At 53.3% G+C, this 18,269-nt stretch overlaps 1 protein-coding gene and 1 long non-coding RNA gene across 2 annotated transcripts in view; one reads left to right on the top strand and one right to left on the bottom strand.

Annotated features, from left to right (window-relative positions):
• The window catches only part of LOC145534150 (uncharacterized), a 694,441-nt gene that overhangs the window by 417,411 nt on the left and 258,761 nt on the right, over positions 1 to 18,269 (bottom strand). The window contains exons 35-37 of the long non-coding RNA XR_014074276.1: positions 11,109 to 11,220; positions 5,811 to 5,922; positions 515 to 626 (exon numbers count right to left, since the gene is read on the bottom strand). This is a non-coding gene — a long non-coding RNA (uncharacterized LOC145534150). The remainder of the gene's footprint in view (positions 1 to 514; positions 627 to 5,810; positions 5,923 to 11,108; positions 11,221 to 18,269) is intronic.
• Positions 14,747 to 18,102, top strand: LOC145534034 (uncharacterized). The gene is made up of 3 exons (XM_081561399.1): positions 14,747 to 15,092; positions 15,492 to 15,804; positions 16,058 to 18,102. The coding sequence occupies exons 1-3, from the start codon at positions 14,856 to 14,858 to the stop codon at positions 16,684 to 16,686; spliced, it is 1,179 nt and encodes a 392-aa protein (XP_081417525.1). The 5' UTR covers positions 14,747 to 14,855; the 3' UTR covers positions 16,687 to 18,102.

The raw sequence follows: 18,269 nt of genomic DNA, 5'->3' as shown, positions 1-18,269 counted from the left end.
AAGGAAGGTGTCCCTCCTCTCTCCAGTGCAATTTGGTTTGGTGAGTCTCAAAGCTACCAGATGGCACTTCCCAAGTCAGGCCCCCGCAGGAATCAGGGTGGGCTGCGTGCCTCGGCCCCTGCCACAGGGACAAGCCACACCAGTGGCCTCCCTGAGCTCCAATGGCCGGATCTGGGGGTTCTGTCTGGGTGCACACCTCCTTGCTGTGGCCAAGTTCCCCCCTTCTCTGAGCACCAGCTTCATCCTCTCGAATGAGGACATCGATTGCTACCTTGGCACGTTACTCTCTTCATCCTGTGAAGACTCATTAGGCTTATCCTACAATTACTAGCTGGCCCGAAGAGATATCTCCTGAATCCTGATTAAGCTGGAGTCTCCCAGGCTCATCTGGCATGTCTTCCCTGAAGTCTGCCAAAACCCACACCCTTGCATTTCCAGGGACTCCCCTTAGCCAGCTGGGCAGAAAACCCAGCATGGTTCAAACAAGCTGACAGACAAGCGGGAGAGGACTCACGGGCAGACGGCTTCCCTCAGGTCTCGGGTGGAGCTCTGGGACCACAGCAGCAACGGGCCATCCCAGGCCCTGGGCTCAGCAGCGCCCTCATTCTCAGGCCGGCGGCTCTGCCCTGAGGGGAGCAGGAAGGTCACCAACTGCCGCAGGCGGGCCTCACGCCCCTCCCACTGCTGGAGCCTGACCTCCCCCGGCCCCACCCCTTCCCCTACCCCAGCAGGACGACAGCTCGTCTTCCCCTGGCTTCCAACGGGAGGCCCGGCCCTGGGCCCCGATTGGGCACTGCCCCAGCCCGGAGCCAATCACAGTGGCCAGGGAGGTGGAACGCACCGATTGGCCAGGGCCAGGTCATGTGACCATACTCCCCAGGAAACTCAAATATTACCAAGGTTCCCTAAGAAACCAATGAACAGAATTATCCAGTAAAGGCAAACCGTGCTTTTTAATGAGGCCAATGTCACAGAAAAAAAAAAAAAATGCTTCACAATGAACTGCTCAAGGAAGCTACTAAATAAACTTTCAGAAAAGTTTAGTAGTTTTTTTTTTTTTTTTTAATAGGGTGACGGAGAGCTATACCTTTCCCGTCTATGTGAATTTAGGTTTAAACTAGATTTCCCTTGGCTATTATATAAGACAAAAAAACCCACATCCCCCCCTTTCACTCCCCCCCACCCCCAAAAAGTGTTTTAATCTATAGAATTTTTGTGTCCTCAGTTGTGTCTGATTCGCGGCAACTCACGAACTCTACACAGCCAGGCTCTTCCGTCCATGGAATTCAGGGCAATTTTTTCTGTCCCAGTAAATGCCCACCCTGGGTGATCCAAAGGCAAGGGCTCAGAGGCTCCTGAGAGACTAACTCCTTTCAGCTGAGCACAGAGCTGGCTCCTCACTGGGATGCCTGTGGCCTGGGGCTCCCTGAGGGGAGAGCAGCACTCGCCCCACCGTGTGGTCACTGCTGGAAGTGCAGGCTGCTCCTCACTCCCCCTTGACAGTGTCCCTGAGGGCAGAACAGTGTGAATCGAATCAAGGTGGAAATGCAAACTCCAATGCAACCAAACTCCCCACAAGGTCTCTAAAACCACTCAGGAACAGGGAATTGGAAACTGCAGGGGATGACAGGAATGGAGATGGAGACTTGACACCTTACACCGAGTTCACTTCCAGTTATCCCTAGACAAACTTTCCATGAAAACTTGCCACAAATCTCGAAGAACAATGAGCAGAAACCGGACACGTGCTTTGAGTCTTCACACACAAAACTAAAAGCCAGTCCACAAAAAAAAAAAACCCAGAGACTACAGTGGACTTTGCAAAATCAAAGATATCTACTGTGGGAAAGACCTCATGACAAAAGCAAAAGACAGGTCATACATCGCGAGACGAATGAGTGGAAACACAAAGCTTATCAAGGATGTGTCTCCAAACAGACAAAGAACACCAACGCAACAAGCCTGTGAAAACTAGGGAAAGGTCTGAAGGGACACCAGACTGAGGAAGACACACACAGAGGATCCCGGATGATGTCCAGCACTGAGGGCCTGAAGAAACAACGGTCTAGTTGCACCCCCTCAGGCCTGTGTGACCGTGGATGAGGCCTCTGTTTCCCGGTGGCTCTGAGAGATGGACAGGGAGGAAGGGGAAGAGAAGTCACTTGCATTTCTAATACTCACAGCAAAGTCTTCCAACGAGAAGGGAATTATCACCCCCACTGACAATGCCATTCACTGAAGTGATACCCAGCAGTCCATCTAACCCAGAAGGGAAGGATGGACCTGTTCTCACAAAACGGCGAGAGATGGAAGAAGGAAGATCAAGCCCACACCAATCACTGGAAAGTGAAGCTGTGCTCAGGGCTTGAAAGAATTCCTATTGGGAAAATGATGTCACAGCCCCACAAGGCAATCCACAGCTTCGATGCTATTCCTCCCAAAATGCCAATGCATTTTCGCACCGAACAAAGAATTGCAAAAGGGGTACGGAGACAGAAAAGAGCCTAAACTGTCAATACAATCCGACGAAAAAGCCCCGATACGGACATCCAAGGTTGTGTGAAAGGAAATTAGACGACCAAACTAGGATCCTCAGGAGAGTATCGGAGAAGGCAATGGCGACCCACTCCAGTACTCTTGCCTGGAAAACGTCCTGGACGGAGGAGCCTGGTAGGCTGCAGGCCATGGGGTCACGCAGAGTCAGACACGACTGAAGTGACTTAGCCGCAGCAGCAGCAGCAGGACAGTATGCTATTGGGAATACAACAACACACACAGATCCAGATCGATGGAATAAAGTGGAGGGTCCAGAAACAAACCCCAGCATCCATGGTCAACTCATCTCTGACACAGAAGGGGAGAATATCCAAATGGGAACAAGAAAGCCTCTTCAATCAATGTCCATGGGAAAACCAGACAGCTACATCTGAAGAACGCTATTGGTTTTGATCTCATACCACCTCAATATAGGGGGAAAACCTCACCCTAAAGACTGATGTCATGAGATAGCTAGAAAGAAGCGTAGGTCAAAGGCTCCTTAACATCAGAGTCTCCTTGCCATTTGCTGGGCGGAGGTCGAAATGGGTCTCTTCAAGTAAGGCAAAGAGGTACACGAAGTACACCCATGGGTTTCCATCCAATGGAACCTCTTCACAACAGAGAAGCTAAGCATTCACAAATGCAAAAGATAGGAAACAGAACATGAGAGACTCCTTGCAAGTGGTGTATCTGAGAAGGGGTTCATATGGAAAGAGACGAAGAATGCACAGCACTCAGATTCCAAGAAACAACACCACCACCACCCTTGACCCTTCCCCCATGACCAACTCCGACCTAAAGCCTTTCTCTCCCTCTAACCTATCCCTAAAACATAACCCTCATCTAATCATATACATGTGCATCCCTAGCATCCATCCATCCACACACGAGAGAGAAAGAGGAAGACACAGACGGAACTGAGAAAGGAAAAGAGAGGGACACAGCCAGAGAGAGACACGGAACCAAAGAGAGGAAAGGAGTCGACGGTCCAGACTTTTCCTCAATCTGCCTCGAAGGTAGAAGCAATGACAGCGCCCTTCCACCCCAGAAGGGGGAAAAGGACGGAAGGTTTGGAGAGGAAAAGACAAGAACGCAGGGAGCCATTAGAAGCTCAGCCACCCGCAGAAGCCGAGCTGGGACACTTGAACAGAATCTCAATGGAAACAGAGGAGCAGAAAGTTGGCTACTCTTTTCTATAAGAGAGGGAGACCTTCGAGTCTTCCTTTCGGTCCTCCAACTTGGATGCGGGGTCTCAAAACAGTCAGGAGGGGGAGTGCCTTTTCCTGGGTACCACGGCACATCCAGGCCTCGTTCTGCCCCATTCTGTGCTGTGTCAGCCCTGGATGGAATCTTTCTTTCTGAAGTCTCAGCGCACGAGCTCCACGTGATATCGGCCCCAGGTGGAAAGGCATGGAGCTGCTCGTAGGCCGACAGACCTAGGAAGCAGATGGGAGAATGACCACCACTCATGAGTGTTTTTTGGACTCTCCAACTACTGTAAGACTCCATTGGAGAGTTCTCATTTGTACGTCATTTGAACTAGCCTTTGATATCTGAAAGGACGGTGTACGTCCTTTCAAGATACCATGTGCCAAACGAAGCCCTTTTGGCAACTGCCATCATTATCTCCAGGCAGGCATTGCTGTGTCAAGGGTGACATCTCAGCCAGAAGGCAGAGGCTGAGCTCGTCTTGTTGCACCAGCTCCCAAAAGAAGCCAAGAAAGGGAGCTGGAACAACAAACCACCCCAACACCCAGGAAAGCGTTCTTCATGACAGAAGGCTAGAAAATGACCCAACATCCTTGTGGCCCAGAACCCCTCTAGAAAATCACTGTTCCATAAAAAAGAGAAACACATGGGAAGTTCCAAGGAGAGGCAATGCCCATGGCCCGTGTACTTGAGAGACGGCCTGACCGCTCCGGGGAAGACACGCACCGACGGAACCCCTTGGGAAACAGCAGTGATAGTCCTCACCGTCGTAAGGGTTTCCTCTGGGGACAACCTGCCCGGGGCACCACACGAGGGAGCAGACCGGCTTCTCTTCCTCTGCCCCCACACCATTCACTCATGAAGGCAGCTCAGGTGTTCTCAGGCCCTGCCTGCCTGCCTGCCTGGCTCATCCGTGAGCTGTGACCACCTACAGGGCAGGACTCCACCTTCTCCTCTCTGTGTACCGTGAATCTGCACACAGTGGGCTTGCAGAACCTTAGGAGACTTGAGCCATTCCCACTCGAGCCAGAACCCTCCCCAGGAAGGAAAACAGCTGTGGAGTCATTTTGGCCCCAGCACTGGTTCGAAAGCCTGGCGCCTCCTACAGCCTCTACGGTGTGAAGAGGGAGGTCCCTTCTGACAGAGCTTTCCGGGTCTCAGATCTAAGCTGTTGTTTCACTGTCAGCTGTGTCTCTTCCGTTGCAGCCAGGTGGGCCACGCTGCTCCAAAGGAGCTCACAAGCTGAGTTTCAAGGGAGGTATAGAGAGGACAGGGATGGCTACAACGTACTGCAAACTGAGTGAGGGTCCCCACAATCCTCAGCAAAGGTCTGTGGTGTGCAAGTGGGGAGTAGAGGGCCCCCAAGTTCCAAAGGAAGGGAGGTAGTCGGGAGCTAAAGCCCTTGGCCGCTGTGGTAGTAGCTGCAGATGGCAGCTCGTCCACAGTGCACTTCGAATGAGGTCATATGAGCGGGACTCTGGAAATGGCTCCGAAATCGGGAGAAAGGGGTCAGGGTATGTGGGAATCCGGCGGGGGTGGGGGGTGGATGAAGGAAGGTGTCCCTCCTCTCTCCAGTGCAATTTGGTTTGGTGAGTCTCAAAGCTACCAGATGGCACTTCCCAAGTCAGGCCCCCGCAGGAATCAGGGTGGGCTGCGTGCCTCGGCCCCTGCCACAGGGACAAGCCACACCAGTGGCCTCCCTGAGCTCCAATGGCCGGATCTGGGGGTTCTGTCTGGGTGCACACCTCCTTGCTGTGGCCAAGTTCCCCCCTTCTCTGAGCACCAGCTTCATCCTCTCGAATGAGGACATCGATTGCTACCTTGGCACGTTACTCTCTTCATCCTGTGAAGACTCATTAGGCTTATCCTACAATTACTAGCTGGCCCGAAGAGATATCTCCTGAATCCTGATTAAGCTGGAGTCTCCCAGGCTCATCTGGCATGTCTTCCCTGAAGTCTGCCAAAACCCACACCCTTGCATTTCCAGGGACTCCCCTTAGCCAGCTGGGCAGAAAACCCAGCATGGTTCAAACAAGCTGACAGACAAGCGGGAGAGGACTCACGGGCAGACGGCTTCCCTCAGGTCTCGGGTGGAGCTCTGGGACCACAGCAGCAACGGGCCATCCCAGGCCCTGGGCTCAGCAGCGCCCTCATTCTCAGGCCGGCGGCTCTGCCCTGAGGGGAGCAGGAAGGTCACCAACTGCCGCAGGCGGGCCTCACGCCCCTCCCACTGCTGGAGCCTGACCTCCCCCGGCCCCACCCCTTCCCCTACCCCAGCAGGACGACAGCTCGTCTTCCCCTGGCTTCCAACGGGAGGCCCGGCCCTGGGCCCCGATTGGGCACTGCCCCAGCCCGGAGCCAATCACAGTGGCCAGGGAGGTGGAACGCACCGATTGGCCAGGGCCAGGTCATGTGACCATACTCCCCAGGAAACTCAAATATTACCAAGGTTCCCTAAGAAACCAATGAACAGAATTATCCAGTAAAGGCAAACCGTGCTTTTTAATGAGGCCAATGTCACAGAAAAAAAAAAAAATGCTTCACAATGAACTGCTCAAGGAAGCTACTAAATAAACTTTCAGAAAAGTTTAGTAGTTTTTTTTTTTTTTTTTTTTAATAGGGTGACGGAGAGCTATACCTTTCCCGTCTATGTGAATTTAGGTTTAAACTAGATTTCCCTTGGCTATTATATAAGACAAAAAAACCCACATCCCCCCCTTTCACTCCCCCCCACCCCCAAAAAGTGTTTTAATCTATAGAATTTTTGTGTCCTCAGTTGTGTCTGATTCGCGGCAACTCACGAACTCTACACAGCCAGGCTCTTCCGTCCATGGAATTCAGGGCAATTTTTTCTGTCCCAGTAAATGCCCACCCTGGGTGATCCAAAGGCAAGGGCTCAGAGGCTCCTGAGAGACTAACTCCTTTCAGCTGAGCACAGAGCTGGCTCCTCACTGGGATGCCTGTGGCCTGGGGCTCCCTGAGGGGAGAGCAGCACTCGCCCCACCGTGTGGTCACTGCTGGAAGTGCAGGCTGCTCCTCACTCCCCCTTGACAGTGTCCCTGAGGGCAGAACAGTGTGAATCGAATCAAGGTGGAAATGCAAACTCCAATGCAACCAAACTCCCCACAAGGTCTCTAAAACCACTCAGGAACAGGGAATTGGAAACTGCAGGGGATGACAGGAATGGAGATGGAGACTTGACACCTTACACCGAGTTCACTTCCAGTTATCCCTAGACAAACTTTCCATGAAAACTTGCCACAAATCTCGAAGAACAATGAGCAGAAACCGGACACGTGCTTTGAGTCTTCACACACAAAACTAAAAGCCAGTCCACAAAAAAAAAAAACCCAGAGACTACAGTGGACTTTGCAAAATCAAAGATATCTACTGTGGGAAAGACCTCATGACAAAAGCAAAAGACAGGTCATACATCGCGAGACGAATGAGTGGAAACACAAAGCTTATCAAGGATGTGTCTCCAAACAGACAAAGAACACCAACGCAACAAGCCTGTGAAAACTAGGGAAAGGTCTGAAGGGACACCAGACTGAGGAAGACACACACAGAGGATCCCGGATGATGTCCAGCACTGAGGGCCTGAAGAAACAACGGTCTAGTTGCACCCCCTCAGGCCTGTGTGACCGTGGATGAGGCCTCTGTTTCCCGGTGGCTCTGAGAGATGGACAGGGAGGAAGGGGAAGAGAAGTCACTTGCATTTCTAATACTCACAGCAAAGTCTTCCAACGAGAAGGGAATTATCACCCCCACTGACAATGCCATTCACTGAAGTGATACCCAGCAGTCCATCTAACCCAGAAGGGAAGGATGGACCTGTTCTCACAAAACGGCGAGAGATGGAAGAAGGAAGATCAAGCCCACACCAATCACTGGAAAGAGAAGCTGTGCTCAGGGCTTGAAAGAATTCCTATTGGGAAAATGATGTCACAGCCCCACAAGGCAATCCACAGCTTCGATGCTATTCCTCCCAAAATGCCAATGCATTTTCGCACCGAACAAAGAATTGCAAAAGGGGTACGGAGACAGAAAAGAGCCTAAACTGTCAATACAATCCGACGAAAAAGCCCCGATACGGACATCCAAGGTTGTGTGAAAGGAAATTAGACGACCAAACTAGGATCCTCAGGAGAGTATCGGAGAAGGCAATGGCGACCCACTCCAGTACTCTTGCCTGGAAAACGTCCTGGACGGAGGAGCCTGGTAGGCTGCAGGCCATGGGGTCACGCAGAGTCAGACACGACTGAAGTGACTTAGCCGCAGCAGCAGCAGCAGGACAGTATGCTATTGGGAATACAACAACACACACAGATCCAGATCGATGGAATAAAGTGGAGGGTCCAGAAACAAACCCCAGCATCCATGGTCAACTCATCTCTGACACAGAAGGGGAGAATATCCAAATGGGAACAAGAAAGCCTCTTCAATCAATGTCCATGGGAAAACCAGACAGCTACATCTGAAGAACGCTATTGGTTTTGATCTCATACCACCTCAATATAGGGGGAAAACCTCACCCTAAAGACTGATGTCATGAGATAGCTAGAAAGAAGCGTAGGTCAAAGGCTCCTTAACATCAGAGTCTCCTTGCCATTTGCTGGGCGGAGGTCGAAATGGGTCTCTTCAAGTAAGGCAAAGAGGTACACGAAGTACACCCATGGGTTTCCATCCAATGGAACCTCTTCACAACAGAGAAGCTAAGCATTCACAAATGCAAAAGATAGGAAACAGAACATGAGAGACTCCTTGCAAGTGGTGTATCTGAGAAGGGGTTCATATGGAAAGAGACGAAGAATGCACAGCACTCAGATTCCAAGAAACAACACCACCACCACCCTTGACCCTTCCCCCATGACCAACTCCGACCTAAAGCCTTTCTCTCCCTCTAACCTATCCCTAAAACATAACCCTCATCTAATCATATACATGTGCATCCCTAGCATCCATCCATCCACACACGAGAGAGAAAGAGGAAGACACAGACGGAACTGAGAAAGGAAAAGAGAGGGACACAGCCAGAGAGAGACACGGAACCAAAGAGAGGAAAGGAGTCGACGGTCCAGACTTTTCCTCAATCTGCCTCGAAGGTAGAAGCAATGACAGCGCCCTTCCACCCCAGAAGGGGGAAAAGGACGGAAGGTTTGGAGAGGAAAAGACAAGAACGCAGGGAGCCATTAGAAGCTCAGCCACCCGCAGAAGCCGAGCTGGGACACTTGAACAGAATCTCAATGGAAACAGAGGAGCAGAAAGTTGGCTACTCTTTTCTATAAGAGAGGGAGACCTTCGAGTCTTCCTTTCGGTCCTCCAACTTGGATGCGGGGTCTCAAAACAGTCAGGAGGGGGAGTGCCTTTTCCTGGGTACCACGGCACATCCAGGCCTCGTTCTGCCCCATTCTGTGCTGTGTCAGCCCTGGATGGAATCTTTCTTTCTGAAGTCTCAGCGCACGAGCTCCACGTGATATCGGCCCCAGGTGGAAAGGCATGGAGCTGCTCGTAGGCCGACAGACCTAGGAAGCAGATGGGAGAATGACCACCACTCATGAGTGTTTTTTGGACTCTCCAACTACTGTAAGACTCCATTGGAGAGTTCTCATTTGTACGTCATTTGAACTAGCCTTTGATATCTGAAAGGACGGTGTACGTCCTTTCAAGATACCATGTGCCAAACGAAGCCCTTTTGGCAACTGCCATCATTATCTCCAGGCAGGCATTGCTGTGTCAAGGGTGACATCTCAGCCAGAAGGCAGAGGCTGAGCTCGTCTTGTTGCACCAGCTCCCAAAAGAAGCCAAGAAAGGGAGCTGGAACAACAAACCACCCCAACACCCAGGAAAGCGTTCTTCATGACAGAAGGCTAGAAAATGACCCAACATCCTTGTGGCCCAGAACCCCTCTAGAAAATCACTGTTCCATAAAAAAGAGAAACACATGGGAAGTTCCAAGGAGAGGCAATGCCCATGGCCCGTGTACTTGAGAGACGGCCTGACCGCTCCGGGGAAGACACGCACCGACGGAACCCCTTGGGAAACAGCAGTGATAGTCCTCACCGTCGTAAGGGTTTCCTCTGGGGACAACCTGCCCGGGGCACCACACGAGGGAGCAGACCGGCTTCTCTTCCTCTGCCCCCACACCATTCACTCATGAAGGCAGCTCAGGTGTTCTCATGCCCTGCCTGCCTGCCTGCCTGGCTCATCCGTGAGCTGTGACCACCTACAGGGCAGGACTCCACCTTCTCCTCTCTGTGTACCGTGAATCTGCACACAGTGGGCTTGCAGAACCTTAGGAGACTTGAGCCATTCCCACTCGAGCCAGAACCCTCCCCAGGAAGGAAAACAGCTGTGGAGTCGTTTTGGCCCCAGCACTGGTTCGAAAGCCTGGCGCCTCCTACAGCCTCTACGGTGTGAAGAGGGAGGTCCCTTCTGACAGAGCTTTCCGGGTCTCAGATCTAAGCTGTTGTTTCACTGTCAGCTGTGTCTCTTCCGTTGCAGCCAGGTGGGCCACGCTGCTCCAAAGGAGCTCACAAGCTGAGTTTCAAGGGAGGTATAGAGAGGACAGGGATGGCTACAACGTACTGCAAACTGAGTGAGGGTCCCCACAATCCTCAGCAAAGGTCTGTGGTGTGCAAGTGGGGAGTAGAGGGCCCCCAAGTTCCAAAGGAAGGGAGGTAGTCGGGAGCTAAAGCCCTTGGCCGCTGTGGTAGTAGCTGCAGATGGCAGCTCGTCCACAGTGCACTTCGAATGAGGTCATATGAGCGGGACTCTGGAAATGGCTCCGAAATCGGGAGAAAGGGGTCAGGGTATGTGGGAATCCGGCGGGGGTGGGGGGTGGATGAAGGAAGGTGTCCCTCCTCTCTCCAGTGCAATTTGGTTTGGTGAGTCTCAAAGCTACCAGATGGCACTTCCCAAGTCAGGCCCCCGCAGGAATCAGGGTGGGCTGCGTGCCTCGGCCCCTGCCACAGGGACAAGCCACACCAGTGGCCTCCCTGAGCTCCAATGGCCGGATCTGGGGGTTCTGTCTGGGTGCACACCTCCTTGCTGTGGCCAAGTTCCCCCCTTCTCTGAGCACCAGCTTCATCCTCTCGAATGAGGACATCGATTGCTACCTTGGCACGTTACTCTCTTCATCCTGTGAAGACTCATTAGGCTTATCCTACAATTACTAGCTGGCCCGAAGAGATATCTCCTGAATCCAGATTAAGCTGGAGTCTCCCAGGCTCATCTGGCATGTCTTCCCTGAAGTCTGCCAAAACCCACACCCTTGCATTTCCAGGGACTCCCCTTAGCCAGCTGGGCAGAAAACCCAGCATGGTTCAAACAAGCTGACAGACAAGCGGGAGAGGACTCACGGGCAGACGGCTTCCCTCAGGTCTCGGGTGGAGCTCTGGGACCACAGCAGCAACGGGCCATCCCAGGCCCTGGGCTCAGCAGCGCCCTCATTCTCAGGCCGGCGGCTCTGCCCTGAGGGGAGCAGGAAGGTCACCAACTGCCGCAGGCGGGCCTCACGCCCCTCCCACTGCTGGAGCCTGACCTCCCCCGGCCCCACCCCTTCCCCTACCCCAGCAGGACGACAGCTCGTCTTCCCCTGGCTTCCAACGGGAGGCCCGGCCCTGGGCCCCGATTGGGCACTGCCCCAGCCCGGAGCCAATCACAGTGGCCAGGGAGGTGGAACGCACCGATTGGCCAGGGCCAGGTCATGTGACCATACTCCCCAGGAAACTCAAGTATTACCAAACACAATGAACAGAATTATCCAGTAAAGGCAAACCGTGCTTTTTAATGAGGCCAATGTCACAGAAAAAAAAAAAAAATGCTTCACAATGAACTGCTCAAGGAAGCTACTAAATAAACTTTCAGAAAAGTTTAGTAGTTTTTTTTTTTTTTAATAGGGTGACGGAGAGCTATACCTTTCCCGTCTATGTGAATTTAGGTTTAAACTAGATTTCCCTTGGCTATTATATAAGACAAAAAAACCCACATCCCCCCCTTTCACTCCCCCCCACCCCCAAAAAGTGTTTTAATCTATAGAATTTTTGTGTCCTCAGTTGTGTCTGATTCGCGGCAACTCACGAACTCTACACAGCCAGGCTCTTCCGTCCATGGAATTCAGGGCAATTTTTTCTGTCCCAGTAAATGCCCACCCTGGGTGATCCAAAGGCAAGGGCTCAGAGGCTCCTGAGAGACTAACTCCTTTCAGCTGAGCACAGAGCTGGCTCCTCACTGGGATGCCTGTGGCCTGGGGCTCCCTGAGGGGAGAGCAGCACTCGCCCCACCGTGTGGTCACTGCTGGAAGTGCAGGCTGCTCCTCACTCCCCCTTGACAGTGTCCCTGAGGGCAGAACAGTGTGAATCGAATCAAGGTGGAAATGCAAACTCCAATGCAACCAAACTCCCCACAAGGTCTCTAAAACCACTCAGGAACAGGGAATTGGAAACTGCAGGGGATGACAGGAATGGAGATGGAGACTTGACACCTTACACCGAGTTCACTTCCAGTTATCCCTAGACAAACTTTCCATGAAAACTTGTCACAAATCTCGAAGAACAATGAGCAGAAACCGGACACGTGCTTTGAGTCTTCACACACAAAACTAAAAGCCAGTCCACAAAAAAAAAAAAAAAACCCAGAGAATACAGTGGACTTTGCAAAATCAAAGATATCTACTGTGGGAAATACCTCACGACAAAAGCAAAAGACAGGTCATACATCGCGAGACGAATGAGTGGAAACACAAAGCTTATCAAGGATGTGTCTCCAAACAGACAAAGAACACCAACACAACAAGCCTGTGAAAACTAGGGAAAGGTCTGAAGGGACACCAGACTGAGGAAGACACACACAGAGGATCCCGGATGATGTCCAGCACTGAGGGCCTGAAGAAACAACAGTCTAGTTGCACCCCCTCAGGCCTGTGTGACCGTGGATGAGGCCTCTGTTTCCCGGTGGCTCTGAGAGACGGACAGGGAGGAAGGGGAAGAGAAGTCACTTGCATTTCTAATACTCACAGCAAAGTCTTCCAACGAGAAGGGAATTATCACCCCCACTGACAATGCCATTCACTGAAGTGATACCCAGCAGTCCATCTAACCCAGAAGGGAAGGATGGACCTGTTCTCACAAAACGGCGAGAGATGGAAGAAGGAAGATCAAGCCCACACCAATCACTGGAAAGAGAAGCTGTGCTCAGGGCTTGAAAGAATTCCTATTGGGAAAATGATGTCACAGCCCCACAAGGCAATCCACAGCTTCGATGCTATTCCTCCCAAAATGCCAATGCATTTTCGCACCGAACAAAGAATTGCAAAAGGGGTACGGAGACAGAAAAGAGCCTAAACTGTCAATACAATCCGATGAAAAAGCCCCGATACGGACATCCAAGGTTGTGTGAAAGGAAATTAGACGACCAAACTAGGATCCTCAGGAGAGTATCGGAGAAGGCAATGGCGACCCACTCCAGTACTCTTGCCTGGAAAACGTCCTGGACGGAGGAGCCTGGTAGGCTGCAGGCCATGGGGTCACGCAGAGTCAGACACGACTGAAGTGACTTAGCCGCAGCAGCAGCAGCAGGACAGTATGCTATTGGGAATACAACAACACACACAGATCCAGATCGATGGAATAAAGTGGAGGGTCCAGAAACAAACCCCAGCATCCATGGTCAACTCATCTCTGACACAGAAGGGGAGAATATCCAAATGGGAACAAGAAAGCCTCTTCAATCAATGTCCATGGGAAAACCAGACAGCTACATCTGAAGAACGCTATTGGTTTTGATCTCATACCACCTCAATATAGGGGGAAAACCTCACCCTAAAGACTGATGTCATGAGATAGCTAGAAAGAAGCGTAGGTCAAAGGCTCCTTAACATCAGAGTCTCCTTGCCATTTGCTGGGCGGAGGTCGAAATGGGTCTCTTCAAGTAAGGCAAAGAGGTACACGAAGTACACCCATGGGTTTCCATCCAATGGAACCTCTTCACAACAGAGAAGCTAAGCATTCACAAATGCAAAAGATAGGAAACAGAACATGAGAGACTCCTTGCAAGTGGTGTATCTGAGAAGGGGTTCATATGGAAAGAGACGAAGAATGCACAGCACTCAGATTCCAAGAAACAACACCACCACCACCCTTGACCCTTCCCCCATGACCAACTCCGACCTAAAGCCTTTCTCTCCCTCTAACCTATCCCTAAAACATAACCCTCATCTAATCATATACATGTGCATCCCTAGCATCCATCCATCCACACACGAGAGAGAAAGAGGAAGACACAGACGGAACTGAGAAAGGAAAAGAGAGGGACACAGCCAGAGAGAGACACGGAACCAAAGAGAGGAAAGGAGTCGACGGTCCAGACTTTTCCTCAATCTGCCTCGAAGGTAGAAGCAATGACAGCGCCCTTCCACCCCAGAAGGGGGAAAAGGACGGAAGGTTTGGAGAGGAAAAGACAAGAACGCAGGGAGCCATTAGAAGCTCAGCCACCCGCAGAAGCCGAGCTGGGACACTTGAACAGAATCTCAATGGAAACAGAGGAGCAGAAATTTGGCTACTCTTTTCTATAAGAGAGGGAGACCTTCGAGTCTTCCTTTCGGTCCTCCAACTTGGATGCGGGGTCTCAAAACAGTCAGGAGGGGGAGTGCCTTTTCCTGGGTACCACGGCACATCCAGGCCTCGTTCTGCCCCATTCTGTGCTGTGTCAGCCCTGGATGGAATCTTTCTTTCTGAAGTCTCAGCGCACAAGCTCCACGTGATATCGGCCCCAGGTGGAAAGGCATGGAGCTGCTCGTAGGCCGACAGACCTAGGAAGCAGATGGGAGAATGACCACCACTCTGCAGATGGAGAGACTGGGGCAACCCTGAGGGGCATATGCTTGTCCAGGGCCACACCACTTATGAGAAGAAGGAGCCTGGTCTGAGAGCAGTGGGGTCCTCGGAGCTCAGGCCCTGGCTGAACCCAGGCCTCCCCAGGGCTGTGGGCTGGGCTGTGTGGGTGTCACTGTGCCTGCACATGGCCTAAGGGGGGTGGTCGAGCAGTCAGAAACCCAGAGATTCCCTTGGGAAGTTTTGGGGAAGGGACCTCAGCACGAACCCCAGGAGATGATGTCACCTGCCGGCAACAGAACCCAACAGAACCCGCAGCCCGGGTATCCAGGCCTCCAGAGCGGAGAGGAGCCCCCAGCCAGTTCACTGGCTGCCAGGATGTTCTGCTGTTTGCCCCTGCCCAGAGGCCGGGGCCTCAGGAGTGCTCACAGGCAGTGTGCGCGGGCACCCTGTCGACATTGGCTCAGGACACCCCCGAGAGGCCTCTGGCCCTTTGCCCGGAGAAACAGAAGGGTAACACGGGGAGCCCCAGGACGGACCAGGCCGCCTCTCCCATGCCACCCGGAAACAGCGGGTCCTTTGCCTGTGTGTGTGGATGCGGGTTTCTTGGGGTGTGTCTCCCTCAAGGAAGCCCAGGCGGATGTGGGGTCAGAAGCCTGCGGACAAGTTGTGTCCACACCCCAGGGGAGAGCAGGCTGGGCGGGATGGGGAGAGTGCGGGCAGCGGCGGCCGCCCAGGCGGACCTCACACCCTCAGGTGGGTCTCTTTCCTCCCGGGTGGGGATCTGAGCAGACACACGTCTCTGACCCTTCTGGGAAGAGAAGTTCGAGCAGGCAGAAGCAGCGGCTCCACTGCCCAGGCCCAGCTCGGAAAACTCCTAGCATGGCTGGCTGACGGTCACTGTCGTTGCAGAGCTTCCCACGTGATGAGGCCGAGGACGGGGACACCCCATCCACCTCCCGGAGGGAGGGGTCGGAGCACCACCCCCCCGCCCGTGAGGCCCAGTGCAGGCTCCAGGTGAGCGTGCCCACGGAGGCATCAGCCCCACCGGGGGAGAAGCGGAGGCGGGGAAGGCCTGCTGCCGAGACACCGCCCAGGATACACCCGGCGGCCCAGTCTGAGGCTGCCACGGAGCTCAGCACACCCGGCTCCGACCCAGAGTCCCGAGAACCCCGGCCTCTGAGGCAGCAGGAGGACCTGGAGCCCAGCACGCCAGAGCACAGAGGTGAGGACGCTGGGGCTGGTGCACGGGAGTGTGTGGGGAGGGGGTGCTGAGCTACACAGGGACGAGTCCCCGAAAGCTGCTGCTGGGCCTGCAGCAAGCGCTGGCCTCACACCCCCCCGCCCCCCATCTTGCACACTTCAGTCCCAAAAGACATCCGACGCTGGGTATTCTTTGGGAATCTCTTGGAAGCTTTCTGTCCCGGGAGACGCACATGCCAAGGCTGGCCTGTGGGCAAACTTTGCTTCTCCCCCAGCTCTAGCACTGGCCTCCAACTGGAACCAGGCTCCGCTTCCCAGACCTGTCCCTACAGAGGTGCTGGCTCCAGGTGCAGGACCCAGGGATCCACCGAGGGCAGATGGAGAACCGAGACTTGCCCTCGCAGAGACACCAGGCCAGCTGGGTACTGGCCAGCACACCGGGCAGATCGGATCTCCATGCCTGCAGGACCCCCAGCCCCAGGCACTGATGTCCCACCCCCTCAGCCAGAACCTCCACCTCCACGTGCACCTCTACCTGCTCGGGCTCTGGCAGGAGAACCCGAGGCAGAGGAGGAGTCACCGCCTCGGCAGGGAGAGCCTGCCCTGGCTCCCGCGCAACACCCAGACGCCCACGATGACTCACCCACCCCTGCAGGGAGAACGAGCCCCCGCTCTGGACAGACACCCAGAGCCCTTGCCGGAAACACCACGTCCAGGGGAGCGGTCGGCTCTGCAGCCTCCATCCCTGTCTGCTCACCGTGGACACTGGCAACTCGGTCTGCCCCCAGGGGACATGGAGTTCCTTTCCCCTGAACTGCTTTGCATTTGCTTTGTTTCCACCTTTCTGGTGATGTTTTATTTTTTGTATGGTTTCCTGTACTTTTGTTGGTTAAGTTGGGATTAGTAAACTTTTTCATCATTGTTGCAATTTGGGAACACTGTTGTGTAACTCTGGTGATACTGTGTTACCATCACCACTTTGTAGTTTCAGACCCGTTTGATCTTTATGCCCCACCCCCCAACAAAGCCTGGATTCAAGGCAAGCACGCCCTGTTCATCCCTTCCCCCGATCCTGAACACAATTTCATCCTTTCTTTGTGCATTCCTTCCTATATTCTTGGTGTCCCCAATCAATGACTCTCAGTGAAATGACTGAAGGAGTGTTTTTTGGACTCTCCAACTACTGTAAGACTCCATTGGAGAGTTCTCATTTGTACGTCATTTGAACTAGCCTTTGATATCTGAAAGGACGGTGTACGTCCTTTCAAGATACCATGTGCCAAACGAAGCCCTTTTGGCAACTGCCATCATTATCTCCAGGCAGGCATTGCTGTGTCAAGGGTGACATCTCAGCCAGAAGGCAGAGGCTGAGCTCGTCTTGTTGCACCAGCTCCCAAAAGAAGCCAAGAAAGGGAGCTGGAACAACAAACCACCCCAACACCCAGGAAAGCGTTCTTCATGACAGAAGGCTAGAAAATGACCCAACATCCTTGTGGCCCAGAACCCCTCTAGAAAATCACTGTTCCATAAAAAAGAGAAACACATGGGAAGTTCCAAGGAGAGGCAATGCCCATGGCCCGTGTACTTGAGAGACGGCCTGACCGCTCCGGGGAAGACACGCACCGACGGAACCCCTTGGGAAACAGCAGTGATAGTCCTCACCGTCGTAAGGGTTTCCTCTGGGGACAACCTGCCCGGGGCACCACACGAGGGAGCAGACCGGCTTCTCTTCCTCTGCCCCCACACCATTCACTCATGAAGGCAGCTCAGGTGTTCTCATGCCCTGCCTGCCTGCCTGCCTGGCTCATCCGTGAGCTGTGACCACCTACAGGGCAGGACTCCACCTTCTCCTCTCTGTGTACCGTGAATCTGCACACAGTGGGCTTGCAGAACCTTAGGAGACTTGAGCCATTCCCACTCGAGCCAGAACCCTCCCCAGGAAGGAAAACAGCTGTGGAGTCGTTTTGGCCCCAGCACTGGTTCGAAAGCCTGGCGCCTCCTACAGCCTCTACGGTGTGAAGAGGGAGGTCCCTTCTGACAGAGCTTTCCGGGTCTCAGATCTAAGCTGTTGTTTCACTGTCAGCTGTGTCTCTTCCGTTGCAGCCAGGTGGGCCACGCTGCTCCAAAGGAGCTCACAAGCTGAGTTTCAAGGGAGGTATAGAGAGGACAGGGATGGCTACAACGTACTGCAAACTGAGTGAGGGTCCCCACAATCCTCAGCAAAGGTCTGTGGTGTGCAAGTGGGGAGTAGAGGGCCCCCAAGTTCCAAAGGAAGGGAGGTAGTCGGGAGCTAAAGCCCTTGGCCGCTGTGGTAGTAGCTGCAGATGGCAGCTCGTCCACAGTGCACTTCAAATGAGGTCATATGAGCGGGACTCTGGAAATGGCTCCGAAATCGGGAGAAAGGGGTCAGGGTATGTGGGAATCCGGCGGGGGTGGGGGGTGGATGAAGGAAGGTGTCCCTCCTCTCTCCAGTGCAATTTGGTTTGG

Source organism: Giraffa tippelskirchi, chromosome 14 (genome assembly GCF_054371585.1).
Source record: "Giraffa tippelskirchi isolate mGirTip1 chromosome 14, T2T-mGirTip1v1.2.pri, whole genome shotgun sequence".
Classification (NCBI taxonomy): domain Eukaryota; kingdom Metazoa; phylum Chordata; class Mammalia; order Artiodactyla; family Giraffidae; genus Giraffa; species Giraffa tippelskirchi.
Note: the sequence above shows the minus strand (reverse complement) of the source record. Positions and strands in the feature narration are given on the sequence as shown.